This window comes from Rhamphochromis sp. 'chilingali' (assembly GCF_963969265.1).
Source record: "Rhamphochromis sp. 'chilingali' genome assembly, chromosome: 15".
Taxonomy (NCBI): Eukaryota; Metazoa; Chordata; class Actinopteri; order Cichliformes; family Cichlidae; genus Rhamphochromis; species Rhamphochromis sp. 'chilingali'.
In genome coordinates this window covers 3458074-3477703 of record NC_137942.1, presented here as the reverse complement: position 1 = coordinate 3477703, position 19630 = coordinate 3458074, and the positions used below count along the sequence as shown (strand labels likewise).

General features: G+C 41.5%; 2 protein-coding genes across 5 annotated transcripts; one reads left to right on the top strand and one right to left on the bottom strand.

The window, feature by feature from the left end:
* Positions 1–3028: 3028 nt before the first annotated feature.
* tmem100a (transmembrane protein 100a) lies at positions 3029–16333 on the bottom strand. Of its 4 annotated transcripts, none has more exons than XM_080905927.1 (2): positions 16233–16333; positions 3029–4267 (listed from the first exon to the last, which is right to left on the bottom strand). In XM_080905927.1, the coding sequence occupies exon 2, from the start codon at positions 4182–4184 to the stop codon at positions 3780–3782; it is 405 nt and encodes a 134-aa protein (XP_080762053.1). In that variant the 5' UTR covers positions 4185–4267; positions 16233–16333; the 3' UTR covers positions 3029–3779. The 4 variants fall into 4 exon arrangements, with proteins under 4 accessions (XP_080762053.1, XP_080762051.1, XP_080762052.1 ...); XM_080905925.1 differs by having other exon boundaries at positions 3029–4203; positions 16233–16259; XM_080905926.1 differs by lacking the exon at positions 16233–16333 and adding an exon at positions 5932–6801.
* Positions 7411–11872, top strand: pctp (phosphatidylcholine transfer protein). The gene is made up of 6 exons (XM_080905924.1): positions 7411–7568; positions 8529–8646; positions 9547–9626; positions 9730–9901; positions 10419–10486; positions 11057–11872. Exons 1-6 carry the CDS (start codon positions 7440–7442, stop codon positions 11129–11131), a joined length of 642 nt encoding a protein of 213 aa, XP_080762050.1. The 5' UTR covers positions 7411–7439; the 3' UTR covers positions 11132–11872.
* Positions 16334–19630: the final 3297 nt, after the last annotated feature.

Here is a 19630-nt window from a genome sequence, read left to right as displayed (position 1 = left end):
GCTGAGCTCACTGTGTCTAAAGGTAGACCAAAACCTCGTGTCCCTAATCAACATTACTAATGTTGTATTAGCACTTTGCTAAGTGTTTGATCTATGCATACACATGTTACCAAAAACCTGGTGATCTTAGCAAATGAAAAATAAGCTTTACATATTATATTTAATTAAATGTCACTCAATGGGTTTTAGAACACTTAGAACATGGAGCAGGGTGCCGCCGGTGCGTCGAGCCGCCTGGGGGGCTCTTCAACTGGTGGGGGGGATGGTCACATCTTGCAGGAGCTTTCTTCTCTTCAGGAACTCTCTGCAGGAGGGGGAGATACAGGAGAGGTGGAGGAAGATCTCAGCCTGGGCGTTTACCGTCTTATGTAGTCTGGAAGATGTGTGGATGGTGGGGTGGGTGCAGTTTTCTCTGTGGTGGGGTTGGGTGGACTGTCCAGGGCTCTGTGGAGCCGGGGGGCGCTACTGCACTGGGCCCCGGTCTGATGGGCCTGGGCCCCCCTTCCCTGGCGGGTCGCGGAGGGTGGGAGTGCCTACTGGGGTCAGCGGGGGAGCTGGCCCCAGGGAGGGGTTACCTGCCCCTCCCTTCCTTCCCTCCCCATCTCCAGCTGCCTCCCTCTTCCCGCTCCTCCACAACCACCCACACATGCAGGGCCTTGGAGTGGGGGTATGTCACCAGGGTGCAGAGGAGGCTACCCCCCCCCCCCCCCCCCCCCCCCCCCGTCCCCTTCTGGCTGCCTCTGCCTCAATTTTATCCCACAACTTAGACATTCACATTATTCACACTCTCATTACACATACATATAGGATCTTGGGGGTGGGCACAATCACGGAGTCCAAATCACCATCAGGGTGTATACCTCACCCCTGACGTCGTTGCCCACCTCTCAATTTTAAATACACTTAGTCATTGAGGGCTAGCAGGAGGGACTATGCGCTTACCTGCTGCTCCTTGGCAGGTAGCTCCATGCCCTCCTGGGTTTTAATTGCACCTTAGAACACATATGCATCAACACTACAATGAGCGGGTGGAGGGAGGTTTGGAGTCTTCTCCCACCCCCATTCTCTGCGGCCTGCTGGAGCGGGAGGGCTAGTAGGAGGAGTTGGCCGTCCGACTGCGGTCTGGGGTGTGGGGCCTCCCTGCTGCTGCGGAGTCGGGGTGGTCTGCCTCTCCCCACCGCAGGGAAAAGGGTAACACCACCTGGGTCTGGGTGCAATTCCCCCCTCCAGGGGCAAGGGTACCTAGACCCGGTTTGTAGAGTACGCTTGGGGAGTGTGATTGTGTGTACAGCGTCTCTTTATGTCTGTCTCCACGTTGGTTGAGTGTGGAGTGAGTGCATATGAGAGCATGAGGGTGGGAATGGATGTTTGTGTCTGTGTGTGCCTGTATGTCTGTGTCTATATGTCAGGTTGGGTATCAGACGCCACCTCTCTGGGGACACCTCAGGCCCTCCAAGGTTTGGAGGCCTATCTCCACCCACCACCACTTCCCCTGCCGGTGGCGGACTCCCTCAGGTGTCGGTGTGTTGGTGGTTCTTTGTGTCTGGGGGTGGGCGTCCGGGTACACACCGGCTCACTCCTTGGCGGCCGCTTGTCGGGGCCTGGGGCCTGGGGCTCGCTCGGGCCCCTTTGGAGGTGGGGTGCCCCCGGCCTCTCGGCCTGGGGCTCGGTCACTCAGGCACAGCTGGGGGCCGGCGGAGCTCACGGGCGCGTCACTGCAACTCCCCCTGACTTCTGCTCCGCGGCTGCTGGGCGAGCCCTCATCTGGGACTCTCCTCAGCTCTTACTGGAACAGTGGCGCGGCTGCCCCTCTGTTGGTCTTCCATGGTCTCTTGTGTTCTGGGGGCCTCTGGATGTCTGGAGTTTTGATCTCCTCCATACCCGCTTCACACCCTGGAGGACGGGGCTGTGGCCCCCCCACACTCCCTAGCAGATCATTACATGGAGAAACCTTTGGAATGCAAGCATGCTGATCCACACAGGTATGCACACATGGGTATTCACAGACGCGGACTAAAGCTTTCTTGGCTGCTGCCTCAAAGCACACTGTGCGCTGTCTATCTTGCGTGCTGCACAATATCGTTTATTATTTAGTAAATATTGATATCTATGACTAGCTAGTTTATTGTGATGGTGCTTTGTTTTCTCTATTATTATGTTACTCTTTGTTGTTTGCTGTCTCCTCTGTTTGTTTTTTTTGTTTGTTTTTTTTTTTTTTCTCCATACAGGTGACCCAGGAGTTCTTTTTTTTTTCTCTCTCTCTTCCCCCCCCTTCTCACCGTCTCTTCTCCCCTTTGGTTTTCTTTCTTTCTCTCCCCCTCTTTCTCTCATTCATTCCCCCTGTCCTATTTATTAAAAAAAAAAAAAAAAAAAAAAAAAAGAACACTTTAGAACACTGATAATCTGGACACACACAGGCTAGCAGTTTCACATTTTTCTGCTAAGCTAAAGTGGCTACAGTGTTTGGGGCTAAGAAACAAAACGAGTGGAAATAAAAACCCTAAAAAACAAAACTGCAGCATTTTGGGGACATTTTGGGGGCTTTATGGATGATTTCTCTCTTTATAAAAACTTTATGGTGGGTGGTATATTTATTTTTTAAATAACTTGCTTAAATGTAGGTGCTGTGGCTAATAGCCTAGCTATCTGCTAAGCATTTCCTCTGCTAATTTGAGTCACTGAACTGTACAAGAAGTCTATGGTCCAGTTTCACTTGGTGAAATGCTAGTATTTTATTAATCTTTTATTTAGCAGGTGTGTCTGTATGTGTGATGCAGTCAGAATTTTTGGATGCGGCTAGCTAACCATTCTTGCTAGCGCTACACTCCCCCCTTTGGTCTAAATACCGTCACTCGTGGCTCCACAAACCCAACATCGTAGCTAAAACACTTATGTTAGCTCTTCAAATTTCAAACCAATGGGTGACATGGCTACACCCATCTTTTATATACAGTCTTTCCTTTCAAGACGTACAACAAAACAAGACAAAACTAAATTAATTCTGTCCAGTTGCGACACTAACAACATGCTTGATAAAATGATTTTATTAAACATCATGATCATGTGATAACAATGAATGCATGCAAATGATTACGCTAAAACAAAGCTGCTAGTTTAATTTTACACAATATGAGCTATAGACAGTAAAAATGTAGTTGTCCACATTAAGTATTGCTACATAAAATGTGGATGTATCTTTGCATTATTTTTTTTAAAGAAATGTATTACATAATATGATGAATATGTAGGATCAAAGTGCTTTAAGAGGATGCATATTCAAAATTTAATAGTCCTTCTCAGCCATTATAACGTACCATACTTCAAAAGCAGGTCATTTCTCCCCATTTCCTGCAAGATGAGACTTTCTAAACAGATATTTGCAAGTTGAAGCCTAGCAAATGAGGCGAGAGTCATTGTTCTGGACTTTTTCAAACCACAGTCCTTCCCGCTGCAATCAAAGGCAGCACATCCAACAGCCGATTAATGGGAGACTTCCTCTACGCCACTCCGCACAGTGGTAATTCATCTTAATTGTGATACATTCCTTCTGGCTGTGTTCCCAGCTTACCAGATGCTCCACGTCTGTTTGACAAATAAATCCCTCACAATGTCTGTAAAGCTTTGAATTCTGAGCCTTGAGAGTCGGAGCTTTTACAGGTCGGAAACTGAAGAAACATTCTGGACAACATCTGCCTTCAGCTGGTTCTTCATCAAACCGTGTCGAGATCAGGCCTTTTCAGACTCAGAAAACCTGGAGCTGCGTTGTTTAAACTGCCGCTTCAAGTGAAAATGCTCCTCTGGTTTGCAACCAAGGCCGTTTGGCTCTCCCGCCGCCTCTCCTTCTTCCTCTCCAGCCGCACCTTCCAACAGATGGCACTGGACGCTAAAAGCAAGAGTCCTGCAGAGAGGAGCACCAGGCCAAAATAGGAGATGGTGGAGCCGTGCGAATTAAAGCTGTAAGCGACCGCGGTGACCACGATGCCCGCAATGAGCACTACCACACCAAACGGGATCGTGCAGCGATAGCAGGAGAGCTCTGCCCCGCCGGTGGCTGCGGTCAGCTGCACTTCATTAACTAGGGGGATGTTTAGGGCTGTCATGGCGACAGCAGGGCGCTCGGCGTTGTTGGCCTTCTCTGGTGTCGCTGGTGTTCTCATGGCCTCCTTGCTAGCGTCTTCTGGCATTTCAGGATCCAGCAGTCTTCTGTTAACAGACCACAGATGGTTCCTCGTTATTGATCTTTTCCCTGTGATCAGGATCTCCCAGTCTGTGGAGAAAGAAGCAGTGAAAGTGCTCAAACGTGTTGCTCAACACTGTAAACAGCAAAAGAAACTCTGGCAGAAGCTTTTTATTATAATTCAACACATTTCACAACTCCCCCCTCCTGACCACATGCTGCTTTAATAAACCCATGTAACCTCTTTGCACAATCCCAGCCGCCTCCTTCTGACCCAGTCAGAGGAGAATGACGCCGGACCACTCGTCCCAGCACAAGCTGAGACATTCCCTGGAGAGCGCAGGATATGACATTACAAACTGCTCCATGAAATGCAAGGAGCTTCGAAATCACAAACATCTTCACAAGCGCTCACCCCGCCTCCACACACACGCCTGCTGCATGGAAAGCTGAGTCACAATAAGTGGGTAGAAAAGACTTGCTGGGACTTTATCAGTCCAGATGTTTGAAATTGAAATTATTTAATCAAGTTTCTAAACATGAGCAGAATTTCCTCGCCCAATGGTCAGTGCTACACCTACAGGATTGTGTCTTCTGCAGCCAATACTTTGGGGCTCACTATTTCAAAATAATACAGAAGCCGCAGCATTTTACCACCAAAACTACTTCCCAACAGAGTGGAGACCCGTTTGGTTTAACTGTGTAATGACACTGAAAAACACAAGATAATAAAATCTCATCACCTTCCCTGTTTTCCTCCAGGAAAACAACTTTATCAAGATGAAGAAAGCCATTTAATGTCCAGCATTAAATTTAGACGCTGCGTTTGGTATCTGCTGGTATCTGATGTCTCACACTGTATGGATTTTAGTATCTAAAAGTCCTTAGAGCGGGGTCACCGCATAAATGAAGAAGAAACTTCTGTGTACATCAGCACACATGTCAAAATCTTTACTATCCACAAACAATGAAACAAAACAACCAGAAAAGAGAGCACAGATCTGTGTATTTCTGTTACTTCAAGTCAAGAAATGTCTTTTTTTCCCTCAAACAAAAGCTTTTAAAATTTGTTTTATATAAAAAATTAATAAATTTGAATAACTGTAAATGATTTACTCATGGTAGAAGCAGTGTAACTGTAACCAGTATGTCCCCCCACTCTTATTTATGAATCTTGTTTAATATTTTTGTGATTAAATATTTTCTTGATTTGAGTCGTCTTCTCTTAAAAGTAAAAAAAAAAATAGAGGACATAAATCATATAAATGTCAAACCCTAACCCTTTAGTTCAGCAGTACACAAAGTTCCTGTAAAGTGACTGATCTATTATTCATACACAGCTGCAATGAAAATGACCAGCATCGGGACAGACTGAAGAAATTAAGTGTAGTTTGTGGCTCTGGACCATTTAAAGAAGGGAGGATACTGTAGGGGGGAAAGCTGCAAGCTGTGAAGCCACAGGACTTTTAAACAACAAGAAAATGTGAAGAGTGGGGAACTCTCCAAACTAACTCTTGCAGGCTTTCTTAGTGGTAAACATGAAAGTTTGTTTATTGGGGTAACAAAAAATGAGGATTTATAAAGTTAAAAGTAAATCTATAAAATCTTAGCAAATAACCAAATCCAGTTCAGCTATAGCAACAAGCAGCAACACAGCCTGGCTTCAGCTGGTAACGATATATGTTTTTAATGTGTAGTAAATTTAGTGCAGATAGCCTGTTTTAGGTGGGAAATAAAGAAGAAAGCTTCGTTACCTCAGAGCCGTTTTCCATGTGGCAAAGTTTGCAAAGTGTCCCTCTGCTGCAGTGAGACTTGTCTATGAGCTGATGAATTATTTAACCAGACTAATCTAATTAAAAGTGAATGTTGTTTGTTCTCGCTCAGTGTTGAAGCTCACAGCGGACTCTCCGGGCTGGAATCTGACTCCCATTCATGAGAACTGCCGCACCGTAGAGTCGTCAGGTTAGGAGCTGCCAGCCGCACTGCCATCCTCATTCTAGCGGGACTGTTTCATGCGCCTCTGACTGCAGAGCGAAGATAGAAACCATCGGGGAAAGCTGGTGAATCCGGCGGTGCGTTTCAAAATAAAACGCGTTGATTGCCTGCCTTTATTTTGAAGTCCGAAGGTTTGCTTTGTTTGTTTTGTTACGCCTTGAGTTTATCAGCTGATAAAGGGCATACTGTGTAAGCGATGTAAATGAATGAAAGAAAAATAATGGCATATCACTCCATAATCTTTTATCATTATGACTGTTCACTGATAACATCAGGTTGGGCTGTATGTAGCCTGAGTAAACATTCTAACACCCTGCAATAAACAGTGCCTCACTTCTTTAGATTTATATCAGAATCAGAATCAGAAATCAGAATACTTTATAGATCCCTAGGGGAAATTATTTTGGTTACAGTGCTGCAATATAAACAGTAACAAAGACAGACAATACACTAAGTAAGAAATAGACACAATATATACATGCATATATATATATAAGTCACCTATATACTGAGCTTTTCCATCCATCCATCCATTTTCTACCTCTCTGCTTCTTACCTGGGTCCAGGTCTTTCTTCTTCTTCTCCAACCTAGCCCTTTAGCCTTTTTTTTCTTAAACAGACTCATACAAGTTTTTATATATATTGACCAATTTAAGAAAAAAAAAAATCATAATTATGGCTAATTATTAGAGTTTGTCCTGAAACTAGTATCAAACTATCAGAATCCACTATCTGAATCTGGCCATCCCAGATGGCAGCCTGGTTCTGCCAGAGGTTTCTTCCTGTTAAAAGGGCGTTTTCCCTTCCCACTGTCACAAAGTGCTTATTCATAGGGGATTGTTTGATTCTTGAGATGTTCTCTGTATTATCGTAGGGTCTCTAGCATGAACATAAAGCGCCTTGAGACTGTTGCTATACTTTTTTGAGTTAAACTGAAACTGAAAAGTTAAATAAAATCCATATGAAATCTATATTAGCTAGCTTTATTATATAATTGCACTTTATTAACATTACTAGAAAATTCATAATAATACCAGCATTTTTTTTAAATTGCTCTCATTCACGTTCATTTTGCAGCTTAATTAAATATCATTCTGAATAGAAGTGTGAAGAGGTCAAATCTGTACAGAAGCGTGATGTCCAAACATCCTGTACGTCCTATCTCAGAAATGCTCCTGTTTGCACTGCGTGTTTTATTTTGAAGGCCGGGAGCGGAAGTATGGTGCTTGGCTGCGGGCTGGCCGGTGTGTCACAGTGAGAGTCCATCATGTCGCTGCGGTTTACGGATGAGGAGTTCCAGAATGCGTGGAAGGAGCTGGACGAGCCGCAGCTGGAGGGAGGATGGGAGCTGTTCGTGGAGACGATGGGAGTGAAAATCTACCGGCTCTATGACAAGGTAGGAAATCTCCAGTCAAACTGCTGCTTCTGCTGCAGGAAAAGCGACTCGGCGAGCCAGTTTGAATGAATGTGGTGAGCGCTGCAGAGCCTGAACTGTCGCTGTTTTATGTTTCCACCTTTTCTCTGTCAAAACGTTGAGCTGTTATCAAGCTGAGTATAAGTTTAGTTTAATTTATTAGCAGCAAAGATAAACAGCAGCGGCTAGCATGGGGAAGAAGCCGGAAGCTGAGCGGGAGTATGTTTTTTCTCCACTCAGAAACTTGCTGCACCAGTCCAACCAAACTCCATTCGGATAGACGTCGATTTATAGTTGCCTTGCCTTGGGGCGTAAACAGACACCCTGACTAACCTCGTTGAAGACATTCTTGCATCTGCAATGATCCACCCTTCAATTCGGCACATCCCTGACACATCTAGGTTGGCTTTTTGGTTGATTTAAAACAAGATTGTCAGTGGAAGCCTAATGTAAATAACAATGAAAGTTTAAAATCTCAGTTATGAAAAATGTTTCTTCAAGGTTATGTGTGAATTGTCACCTCTGTTTACTTCAAAACATGCTGAGTGATATAAGTGAAATGATTCTTTGAACATTTTTCTTTAAAAACAAACTTTTGGAGAAAAAAAAACTATCTTAAATCTAAAATAAATCACTTCAATTTGTACACGTTATAGATAATGGAATTTGGTATGACTTTTACTCTTAGAAGACATAAATGTACCTAATATATTTCTCATTCTAAGTATTGCTTTAGTTTTCTTGCGTAAAACATTGAAAAATCAATGTTAAAAGGAAAAAAACCCAAACATTTGAATCTAGGCCAACACAGTTCCTCACTGGGCGTGAGAAACGTAGACTGGCACTAATCAGAGTGGTGTGGTCAGGGCTTAGTTGCATAGTGTGGGTGTGGCATCATATGGCCTGCAGTTGGAAGAGAGAACTTTCATGTGCTGTTTGCAGGAAACTGGACTTTATGAGTACAAAGTCTATGGTGTGCTCACCACCTGCACTGCAGAGCTGTGTGCAGATGTCTACATGGACTTGACGTATCGAAAAGATTGGGATGGATATGTGAAAGGTAAAAAAACAGAAACAGCCCAGGAAGGCAGGGTTCACACCACATTTACTGTCTTTCTTTTATCTCTGTGTCTTCTCCGATCTTTTAGTCTTCATTAATGCTTTAAAATAACAGTTTCACTTTTCTTTCATCCCTGTTTTCATGCACATCTACAGTACCCAGCAGGTAACATGGTGTAGCTGTAGTCTTTTAGCTGAAAGCTGCTCATTTCAGTAGCATTTTCTGTGTTATCTGTGGTGATAGCTTCTCAGTGTCTCTCCTTAAAAATATCCAGATATCAGAGGGGCCTACATTACCCATGAATGCCACTTTACAACCGACTGGCAACTAGTTTCCTGATTTTGGGTGTGTTAATATAAAGCAAGATTACATAAGAGCAAAAGAAGTGGAGAATAAACTAAAGATAATGATCAATCAGCAGGAAAACTTTAAAGGTAAATCTCTAGTGTATTAGCTGTAGTGTCTTAAACAGATGCAAATTGTTCTAGTATAGTGAAAAATATTAAAGTGAAGGAGAGAATAAAACCCAAAGATTTCCTTTATTATCCTTTCATTGAATCTAAAGCGCGCCTTCTCTTCCATGCAGTCTGTCTTGTGCAGTATGCAAACCACAACTTGTACAAATACAACCTGCTAGTGTTGCAAGTAGTTTTCTGTAAAGATGAAGTGGTTATTGTAGTATTTCAAGTATATTCCTTGAAAATATTCATTTTCTTGGCCATTTTTTCCTCATAAGACATTAAAATGTAATGGTTAGTATAGTTGGGGGTGGTTGTCCTTCTCTTTTCCCTAATTTCCCTCGGGATTAATAAAGTATTCTGATTCTGATATCATGTATTTCAGCTGATATTTATGTGCTTCTGTAGCTCATTGAATGATTGTGTCATTTTTCTTATTCAGAGCTATATGAGAAGGACTTTGATGGAAAGTCAGCCATCTACTGGGAAGTGAAATACCCGTTCCCGCTGTCAAACAGAGACGTATCCTTCTGATCTGCACTAATACGTTCAGTTCGCATAGATTTGGAAAAGGCTGTGAATGCTTTTCTCAGCGTGTCATGTTCCCTAACAGCTTAAACCTAAGTATGTTTATGTGAGGGAGCGGAAAGACCTGGATATGGACGGCAGGAAGATCTGGGTGATCCTTGCCAAAAGCTCCCCGGAGACACCGTGTCCAGAAAAGAGCGGCGTGCTTCGGGTCAAAGACTACAAGCAGAGCGTTTCCCTGGAGAGTGACGGAGCTGGTGGAACTAAACGTAACACAATAAGATCACTTTAAACAATTGCAGTTATATAATTATGTTCATGTAAATAAATGTGTTTTTTTTTAACAGAAAGATTCCAGGTTCATGTGAATACATTTGCAGTTTAAATTATACAAATGGCCCATCATTTGAGCCGTTCACTGAAACGGAATAACATATATGCTCGTAGATTCGTCGGTGGCCCTGGTTTATCATCTGTTTTACTGTAAATGGGACCATAATTTACTAGATGAACATAATAAGTTATTAAATAAATCTTTAAATGAGTGATTGAATTTATAAACGCTTCTGAAAAGTGTCTACTGAAGTTGCAAATCAAGTGAGAAGTAGACTCATTTTCTCATAGACTTCTATGTAATTATTCCTCTTTTGAACAAGGATAGTCGCCCCCTGCTGGCCATTAGAAAGAATGCAGGTTTGAAAACGTGCTGCATTAGCTTCACTTTTCAGAATGGAAGGCTTGGTTGCAGAAACTGTATAAATATTGAACCGCCTGCTTGTGTTTCAGTTTTCATGAATTACTTTGACAATCCTGGCGGAAATATTCCCACCTGGCTGGTGAACTGGGCAGCGAAGGTGAGTCTATTGTGCCGGCTTACTGCAGTGCATGGAAACAAACACATTTAGAACTTTGCATGAAAAACTCTAAATCAGATGATTGCCCATTAAACAGATGGGTCAACTGCAAAGACAACTGCATGTAAGACTACATCCTCAACAGATACGTCTTCCTCTTCTGTGCTCTGTGTGGTTAACATACACCAAAACATCTGTGCATCACTCCTTCATCATTTGAAACACGTTCTGATTTATTAGTTCTTGTTTAAAGGGGCGTTCAAAGTCTTGCAGTGTTTAAGGCGTCAGTTTGCACCAGGGCCTCACAACCCCTGAAATGCACACGTGTTCATAGTTGACCTGCTTAAACTGATCTGTGATGAGAGCTTTAAAGAGGGCGTTAAAGAGTTCACTCGCAGGCCCGCGAGAGCTCCGTCCCTCTGCCTGCCTTCATGCTTTCCCATCGTTATGGTTCGCAGATGTGTTGCAGGCTGACGTCAATGCTTGCCACTCCTAGGTGGGTCTTCTTGGCACATGTGTGAATGACGCTCGCTGATAGAGATGCTCTTTGCGTGTGTTTTTTCAAAACAGAAAGGGGTTCCAGGGTTCTTAACGGACATGCAGAAGGCCTGCAGTAACTACAAAAACTACTGCCAGAAGAAATGAGGGCAGCTGACGGGAAAGCGGCTTCTGGTCAAGAGCTTTGGTTGATTTTTCTTTCTGTCTCTTTAGTTCTGGGAAGCATTTTTAAAATTGTATAATTACACTGAAATTGCGTTTACGGGATGAATGTGGCTTTGTGTGGGCTGCTACTTGTTTTTTCTAGCATGCTGTTGACTCAGGCATGACGTGCATGGCCGGCCACTCTGATTAAATAGCTGCAGGGAATCAATTCAAGTCCTTTGTGCTGTATTGATTAATACTGTGTTGTTTTGTTTGTGCAATCTATGCAAATTCCAATCAGGATTAATGGGATGCCGTGGGGTATTTTTTAAATTAAATGTTTATACAGAAGTTATAGGTTATTCCTTTTGGGCCTGTGTAGTGAAATCTTGTATAAAATGCTCCGACTTTGTCTGTTTCTATAAAGTCATTTACTGTAAATGTGACAGATGGATTATGTATTTAGATTTACTGAAGGTTTGAAAACACTGGAATCTGTTCATTTTCAATCCACTGCATGTAGTTTATTTAATCTCTTTCTGTTTCCGATGACGTGAAAATGAGAGTACCTTCTAAAGGTTTCGGGAGTTTTAGTCAAAGATGCAATATTATCTCAGATATTGTGTAAATTCAGGCTATATTTCCTGTTGATACAGGTGAATGTGGTTTTATCTGGTCATAAAAAGCCTATTACTGTGTAATATTGCTTTTATTGATGTAATTAAACTTTTATTTTAAACTAAAGCTGAAATTGTTGAGTTTTTCCACACACACTGACACTTGTGTTTGTTAAGAGAACAAAAATCCTGTGCTTTTGTTAAAAATGGTGGGTAGTTTCAAAATTCTTAAAAGGTAAAATTCAGTGTACCATAATTTTAATTCAGTTTCAATTCAGTTTTATTTATATTGTGTCAAAGCACAATAACAGTCACCTCAAGGTCCTCTACAGCGTCTCAAACTCGTGGCCTGGGGGCCACTTGCGGCTCACGTGACCGTTACTATATAATGTAATTTGACCTGGAAGTTATTGTTTTGTTAGGGAGGATTTGTTTGTTGTTGAGTGCAGTGTTAAGTTCTAAGAATGATTTAATATGAAGGCAACATGAGCAGAGAGTACAGTCGTGCTGAGGGACTGGCTGTGTTAGCTCAGTGAGAGAGTCGAACACTGTGTACACTGCATTTTTGTTTTGTTAAATATAGGGCTGCTCAATTAATCGAATTTTAATCACGATTACGATCTGGGCTTTCAACGATCATTAAAAATGACTGAGCCGATTATTAGCCCCTCCCTCGTTTATCCGCGACACCTTAAAGGCCGGTCCGTGAAAATATTGTCGGGCATAAACCGGTCCGTGGCGCAAAAAAGGTTGGAGACCGCTGATTAAGAGGACCCGAGGGAAGCTCGGAAAGCTAAGCAGAAGTTATTTGGAGAGGAGAGTGACTGCCGTTGGTTGAAAAGAGAGGTAAAAAAAAAAAAAAAAAAAAAACTTCAGTGGTGTTGCACACTATTTTATATTATTTTTTAAAGTCATTGTTAACCCTTTTTAAATCCCTGTAGAACCTGGACCGTGTAAGCTAGCGCAATAATTTGTTTTGCAAATGAAACCAGAGGAGTTGTACTTACATCTCATACCATCAGCTTGTCCTCGGTCACGGTTTCCTTCCACATAAAGCTTTGCAAAAATTGCATAAAAAGCGCTTGCAGGAACAAAAACATAATATTCCAGAAACAGGCTTCGCTGATCCGATCAGCTGTTCGTAACACTTCCCACAGTGAAACAGGCGTCAGCGCGAACTATCACATATCCGCCATTTCCTGGCCGAAACCGGAAGTGACGTCATTTTCGCGGAAATGTAGTTTTTTTTACTTGTAGGCCTTAAAGGCCTATACTGGTCATGTTTGACTTTTCTGAATAGTTTCTGGGATGCTTAGAACTCGAATTGCACTGCTGGAAATAGTTTATTTTGATGCACATGCTGTTTTCTTTGAAAATTTGCATCATAGGATTGTTTTTTTGTTTTTCCTGCAGTATATAAAAATTGGTGTATCTCCAAAATAAAACTATGAACACACTCAAAATAAGTTTCCTGTTGTTGTAAACTATTTTTTGCAACTTTTTTGTATTTAAAGTTTTGAGGGATAAACCTCTTAAATTTCTCCAAGTAGAAATATATGTAAACAACAAACAAAAACGATTTTCAATTTTTTTTTGTAGTTTATTGCACTTTTTTGCAATTAATGTAGTTACTATGGACTTAATTCATACATATTATTAAAATATGGGCTATAACAGTTGTATAGCAACTTGAAATGCTCCCATAAATGGCACTACAACATGTAAAAAAATAATATAAGCTCTGGCGGACTTGGTTCTATAGTAGGTCTTAAAGGGTTAAATAAATATCGTCAAATAATCGAGATCTCAATTTCAGTGAAAATAATCGTGATTATCATTTTTGCCATAATCGAGCAGCCCTAGTTAAATATGAACAAAATAATAGCAGCAGTGCTGCCACGTGTCTGTCCAGAAAGAGAGGACCAATGTGTTTGTATCGCCGGAGCACCACTTCCTGCCATAAAAGACATCTACAGGAAGCGGTGTCTGAAAAGGGCTGGGAAAATCATCAAAGACCCCAGTCACCCATCACATGGACTCTTCACCCTCCTGCCCTCTGGGAGGCGCCACAGGAGCCTCCGGACTAAGACCACCAGGTACCGGAACAGCTTCTTCCCCACAGCTGTCAGACTCCTGAACTCTGCCTCCTGACATCTGACCCACGTTAACACATGGACTGAACATACACACACCCACAATGGACAACTGTACCCTCAAACACACAATAATAACATGGACTGAACCACCACTCACAACCACTAGCACTTTATATAGCCTCTGTAGAAACTATCTACACCCTCACTTATCTTAACTGCACTACTGTATAGCTCTGTGTAAATAATCATTCTGTACATTGGATAATTTTTAATCCTACAACTGTTTACAACTTGCATAGTTCACATTTCTGTATAGCTGTATATCTCAGATTCTGTAAAGTTATTTATTTCATATTCTGTATAGTTTTTCATATTTATATCCTGTACATAGCCTGTACATAGCTTGTACTCACTACAGCCTGTACATACTTATAGTTATAGAATATTCACAACATACTTCATACCGTGTACATTATAACATACCATAATAGACCCATTTCTGTAATATACTCACATATCTATATTATTGCTAATATATATTGTAATATATCTATATCACTAAAGCACTTCTGGATGGATGCAAACTGCATTTCGTTGCCCTGTACCTGTGCATGTGCAATGACAATAAAGTTGAATTCTATTCTATTCTATTCTATTCTATTCTATTTATTTGGTAGTTCAATGGAAAAAAAATTGCCCTCACGTTTGCAGTTTTGTGTTGTTATAAAATATTTGAAATTTAAAAAACCAAACAAAACCCAACATTTGCAGAAATATTTGTGGGTGTTTTCTTTTTTTAGTTTTTTGGACTACTTGAACACTAAATCGGCCCTCCAATGAGATGACAGTGCTAGCAGTGGCCCTCAGCTCATTTAACTGTGTAAGATAAAAACTCTACAATAATACCGAGAAACCCCAACAATCAGATGATTCCCTATGAACAAGCGCTCAGACAGTGGAAAGGAAAAACTCCCTTTTAACAGGAAGAAACAGGAGGCCAAAGGAAGGACGGTCATCTGCCGTGATCCTCCCCGTGGAGCAGGGACGTGCAGAGAGGTTTAAAGGGGCGGGTGCTCAAAGTTAAAAAGGGGCACATTGAACCAGGCTGAATAACAACAACACACATTCATCAAGAATCTAATATGGGAAGGGCAGGGCTGTGTTGATCTGAGACTGTAGACATTAAAAAGTCCATAGGAGAGATGGTAGCTGATTAAACAAGTGTCATGAGATAATAACAAAATGCAAAGATTGGTGACAGCGCTTGGAACCATAAGGCAACAAAAAACTGTGACATAAACTCGGCTCTGCCTGTGAATCACTCTTTGCTTCTCTTCTTCCTTCCCATCATTTCATATATCACTCTCCACTTGCTGTCTATCTGAGAACAAGGCACAACTTGCTATTGCAATAAACTATAATCTAATTATCCACACCTAACAACTCTTGCACTTAATCTATAATAAAATGATGACAGAAAAATGTTATAGCCCTGCCTTTAGTAGCCTCATACAGCTCCTACTGTTTCCTCCTCATGTCCTTACCAGCCATGTCTGCACAATGTTATATCATGAGTAATATTTTTTTAAATCCAGCTAAATAAAACACACACATGCACGCACACACAGTGACATTTTAGACCTTCTTCAGAATACTGTATATACTATGGGCATCATGGTGCTGATCCAGAATCCTTACATTATTATTCATTACTAGAGCTACAATAATAAAGCAATGAGGAGGGGGAAGTAATAAATATGAAATAATGTATTTATGATGATTCCATTTGTTTCACTATCCACTCTGTGCAGGGCAAAGCTTATTACATGTTTAAACTGTAGAGATACAATCATTTTACTGCTGTAAAATCCAACTTTTGTCTTATTTACAATATAAATCTAATATAATCTGCTTCTTAATGTATGTTTTTTAAAATACAGCTTGTGTTTTTTAATATATTATAATTATAATAATTATTATGTGGACATGCATATTAGATCGTTTTTTAGTGAAATATAATCCCTCCAGAAAGGCAGGAAATGCCCAGAAACTTACTCTAAAACTAAATATGTTCTAAATACTTTAAAACTAAATATGTTCTAAATACTTTAAAACTAAATATGTTCTAAATACTTTAAAACTAAACATGTTCCCTAAAACGGTGACAGAGCTACAGACCCATGACAGCCTTACACAGGTAGCCAGCAGCTATGACCAGCACTACATGTGCAGTTAATAAAAGGACAGGTAATGTTTGTCGCGCTGTTGCACACACAGCACGCTCGTTTGTTTCAGTTCGTCAGTTGCAACAAGACAGCTTACCAACGTGTACGTAATAAGCTAATACTCCTGTGTGCTGCACACTACAGTGTGCGCTGTACACCTACTTACTGGTTTTGTCGCATCAGTCTGTGTCTCTGAGTTAATTTGTGTTTCTCCTACAGCTCCGGACCGCAAAAAATGCGCGTGCTCTTTGTGAGCTCGTTCCCGGCTCGTAACCAGCGCGTTCTGCCGTCGAGGGCGATCATTGGTTAAATGTGATCATGTGACTGATGCAAGCCAGATCCTTTTATTTAGCAAAACTGTGATTAATAGTTAAATATTATTGTTGAGGGGCACAGAAAGGACTCCGCACGCACACACACATAAAAAAATAAATAAAAAATTTTTAAAAGTTGCCTCAACAAAAGGGCACTTTGGGCACTCATCAGGAAAGGGGCGGGTGCTCAAGCCCCTCTAGCCCCCCCCTCTGCACGTCCCTGCCGTGGAGAGAGCGAGAGTCTGTTCCTGCATGAATATGTGAGGACGCAGAACCCTCCACAGCTAATGACGCACTTGATACTTTAAACGTTTTACAGGCGGCGCATTCACGGATCATTCATATCAACAGTGCCACAGTATTTACCTGAGGCATTTAAAAACAGTTTACCGTCTGCAGACTAAACCACAGCAGTGGTGTATAACAGCAGCATGTGGGATTTACAGCTGCGATGTTTTTCTGTCAAATGTGAGTGCTTGAAGACTTTCACCGTGTTGTGCTCAAAGCACACAGCCAGCAAATACGCACTTGGTCTTTATTTCACTAAGAATAAGGCTGTGTGCTTTAATCCAAGTCTAGATTAATTATTATTTATTTATTTTAATCGTGTGGTTGGGATTGAATGCATTAGGAAGGTCAAAGTTGTTCTTAAAACTAAAAATATCAACAAACAACATACATTTTTCCCGAAAAATGAACTTCACAATAACAGCTACCGTTATAATCACACGCATGCGCACAGGTTTCCTGACCAGATGGAGGCCCTGCTGCTGATTGTGAATTTAAAAAAGGAAAAGTAGGCTATATCCGGTTCACCAGCGGCACTTTCATCAATTAATTGATGATGTAAAGTAATTAAATGCCACATAACCGGATTGAATGTGAATTTATTTTATGTCTTGGAAGCGTGCTAGCTGTTCCTTAAAAAAAAAATATATATATATATATATATATATATATATATATATATATATATATATATATATATACATATATATATATATATATATATATATATATATATATATACACATATATATATATATATATATATATATATATACATATTGTCCAGTTAGCAGATCCGACTCTTCACTGCGAAGCCTCCGATTGTGCCATCTCAGCAGCTCCTGGTGAGTTTTTTTCACCCCCTTTTCTATATTTAACAACAGTTACAGAAGTAAAACTTAAACAGGAAACTACACTGTGTGTTAAAGCCTAATAGGGCGGCTAATACAGCTAACAGAAAGCTGTTGAAAACAGCTGGATTTTAGCTTTAGTTTGTCTCTAAATGAAGATGTCTAACAGGTGCGTGCTGCTAACAGACTGACTCTCTAATATGACTTCATATGTAAAGTGTATATGTAGCCTTAGCTTGAAGTGAGCGCCATGTGACTGTAGGTGTCAAACAGAAGTTCAACAACAACAACAACAAAACAAATGTTGTTTAAAGGAAACATTTAGCCTTTAACGCTGGTTTGAATCAAGAAAATAACAACAACACTACATAAACACAACTATCGAATCTAAATAGAGCAACATGTTTTATTCCTTTCTACAAACTAATGCACATGCATGTAAAGATACAGCAGATATGAGCTGAACAGGTTGGTGATTGTGCTTAAAGTTTAAACCAGATGTTTCTCGTATAAAAACAAATTAACAAAACATTTTGTTTCTGTTCTGGGAATTATGCTAACCGTACTGTGATAGGAAATGTGAGCAGAGCTATGGCTTTTCTCGTTTCTCATCCTGTGACGGAGTTTTCTCCACAACAAGTGGATCCTGGAAGCAGACGCCCAGGTCCTTAGAAGGTTTGTGTCTGACTGTCCTACAAACATGCACAGAAGCCTCTGAACCTGTCAGGCTGTCCATTGGGATCTTCGCAGGTGTCCAGCGTTGTCTAGTTGAGGAACGCTTGGAGTTGTGTGAATCTTGGGGTCGGGCCTCCCTAGATGTTGCTTGGCACAGATAGCACAGTGGTGTGCGGAGTGACAGGAAATGAAAAACAAACAAACAAAAGGTATCTGTCTCATGTCTTGAGCTGGAACAGGCATGTCAGCAGCTGTAAGCTCCAGTGTGTCATCTGTCATCTGAAGATGATTAATAGTAGCATGGTGCCAAGCAAGCCGAAGAGACCCTTGGAAGCCAAACGTGCTTTGTGAGACAGTCTTGGCCTGCTTTAAATGAATAAACCAGAGGAAGCAAGAGTTTGTCTGATGGTGTGTGTGATAAGGCGGTGGAGTCGAAATGTGTGCCTGTGGAGACAACATGTCAGCTGTCTGTCATTTACATGGGACCTTTGAGGGTGGCAGTGGAGTTTGTGGATTTTAATTTTGTTGACGTGTGGCCTCAATCGATATCGCTTGATCCTGAGAAACTGGCAGATACACTTCAAATGATGTGCTGTGTCCAGGTGTGCTAATTTGATGACAGCCATGCATTATTGCTTCATTATTTATTTATCTGCATAACAACATTTTAATTTAATGTATCAAAAACAATTATTTACGAGCTATGAACTGAAGTCGGCACCGGTGCTGCTGAACAACTAGTGAAAGACAACTGAGACGAGAAATAAAAAACAAACAGAACTGGAAAGGTTTCAGTTGGGCCAGGGATGTCAACAGCTCTAAGCTCTAGTGCGTCATCTGTCATCCTAAGTTGGCTATTGCTAGCATGGTGCCAAGCAAGCTGAAGAGACACTTGGAATCCAAACATCGCTTCTGAGAAAGTCTTGGCCTGCTTTAAATGAATAACCAAAGGCAACATTGTGTCTGATAAGCTGGGGGAGGCAAGCTGACACTTCATGATGCCTCATTTTTGGGGGTAGACGTGTGCTTTAAAATGTGGGCTTGCCCTCTGCTGTGCACTGGGCCACAGCCGAGTCCATTAGAGCCTTTTGGGCTCTTTGACGTGCTCCACCTGCTGATGCTGGGCAGTTGTTGTGGAATGTCAGTGTGCTCACCTGCTACAAGAGGCTGTGAGGGGTCACTGCTGCCATTAGGAATGTGCTTATCTGCAGGTGGGGGATAAGACCTGGAGTTTCCCACAACACGGCTTGTAACAAGATGATAATGATATTCACGTCACCTGTTAGTGTTTTTACTGTCGCAGCCATATGTGCGTGTTTAAACATCTCATCGTAAAACTCTGAGCATTAATCTGCTGCTGTAACAACACCCACTCTTCTTAAGAGGCTTACTGTAGCGCAGGATTTTGGGACGGTGCCTAAACCAGAAAAACAGGC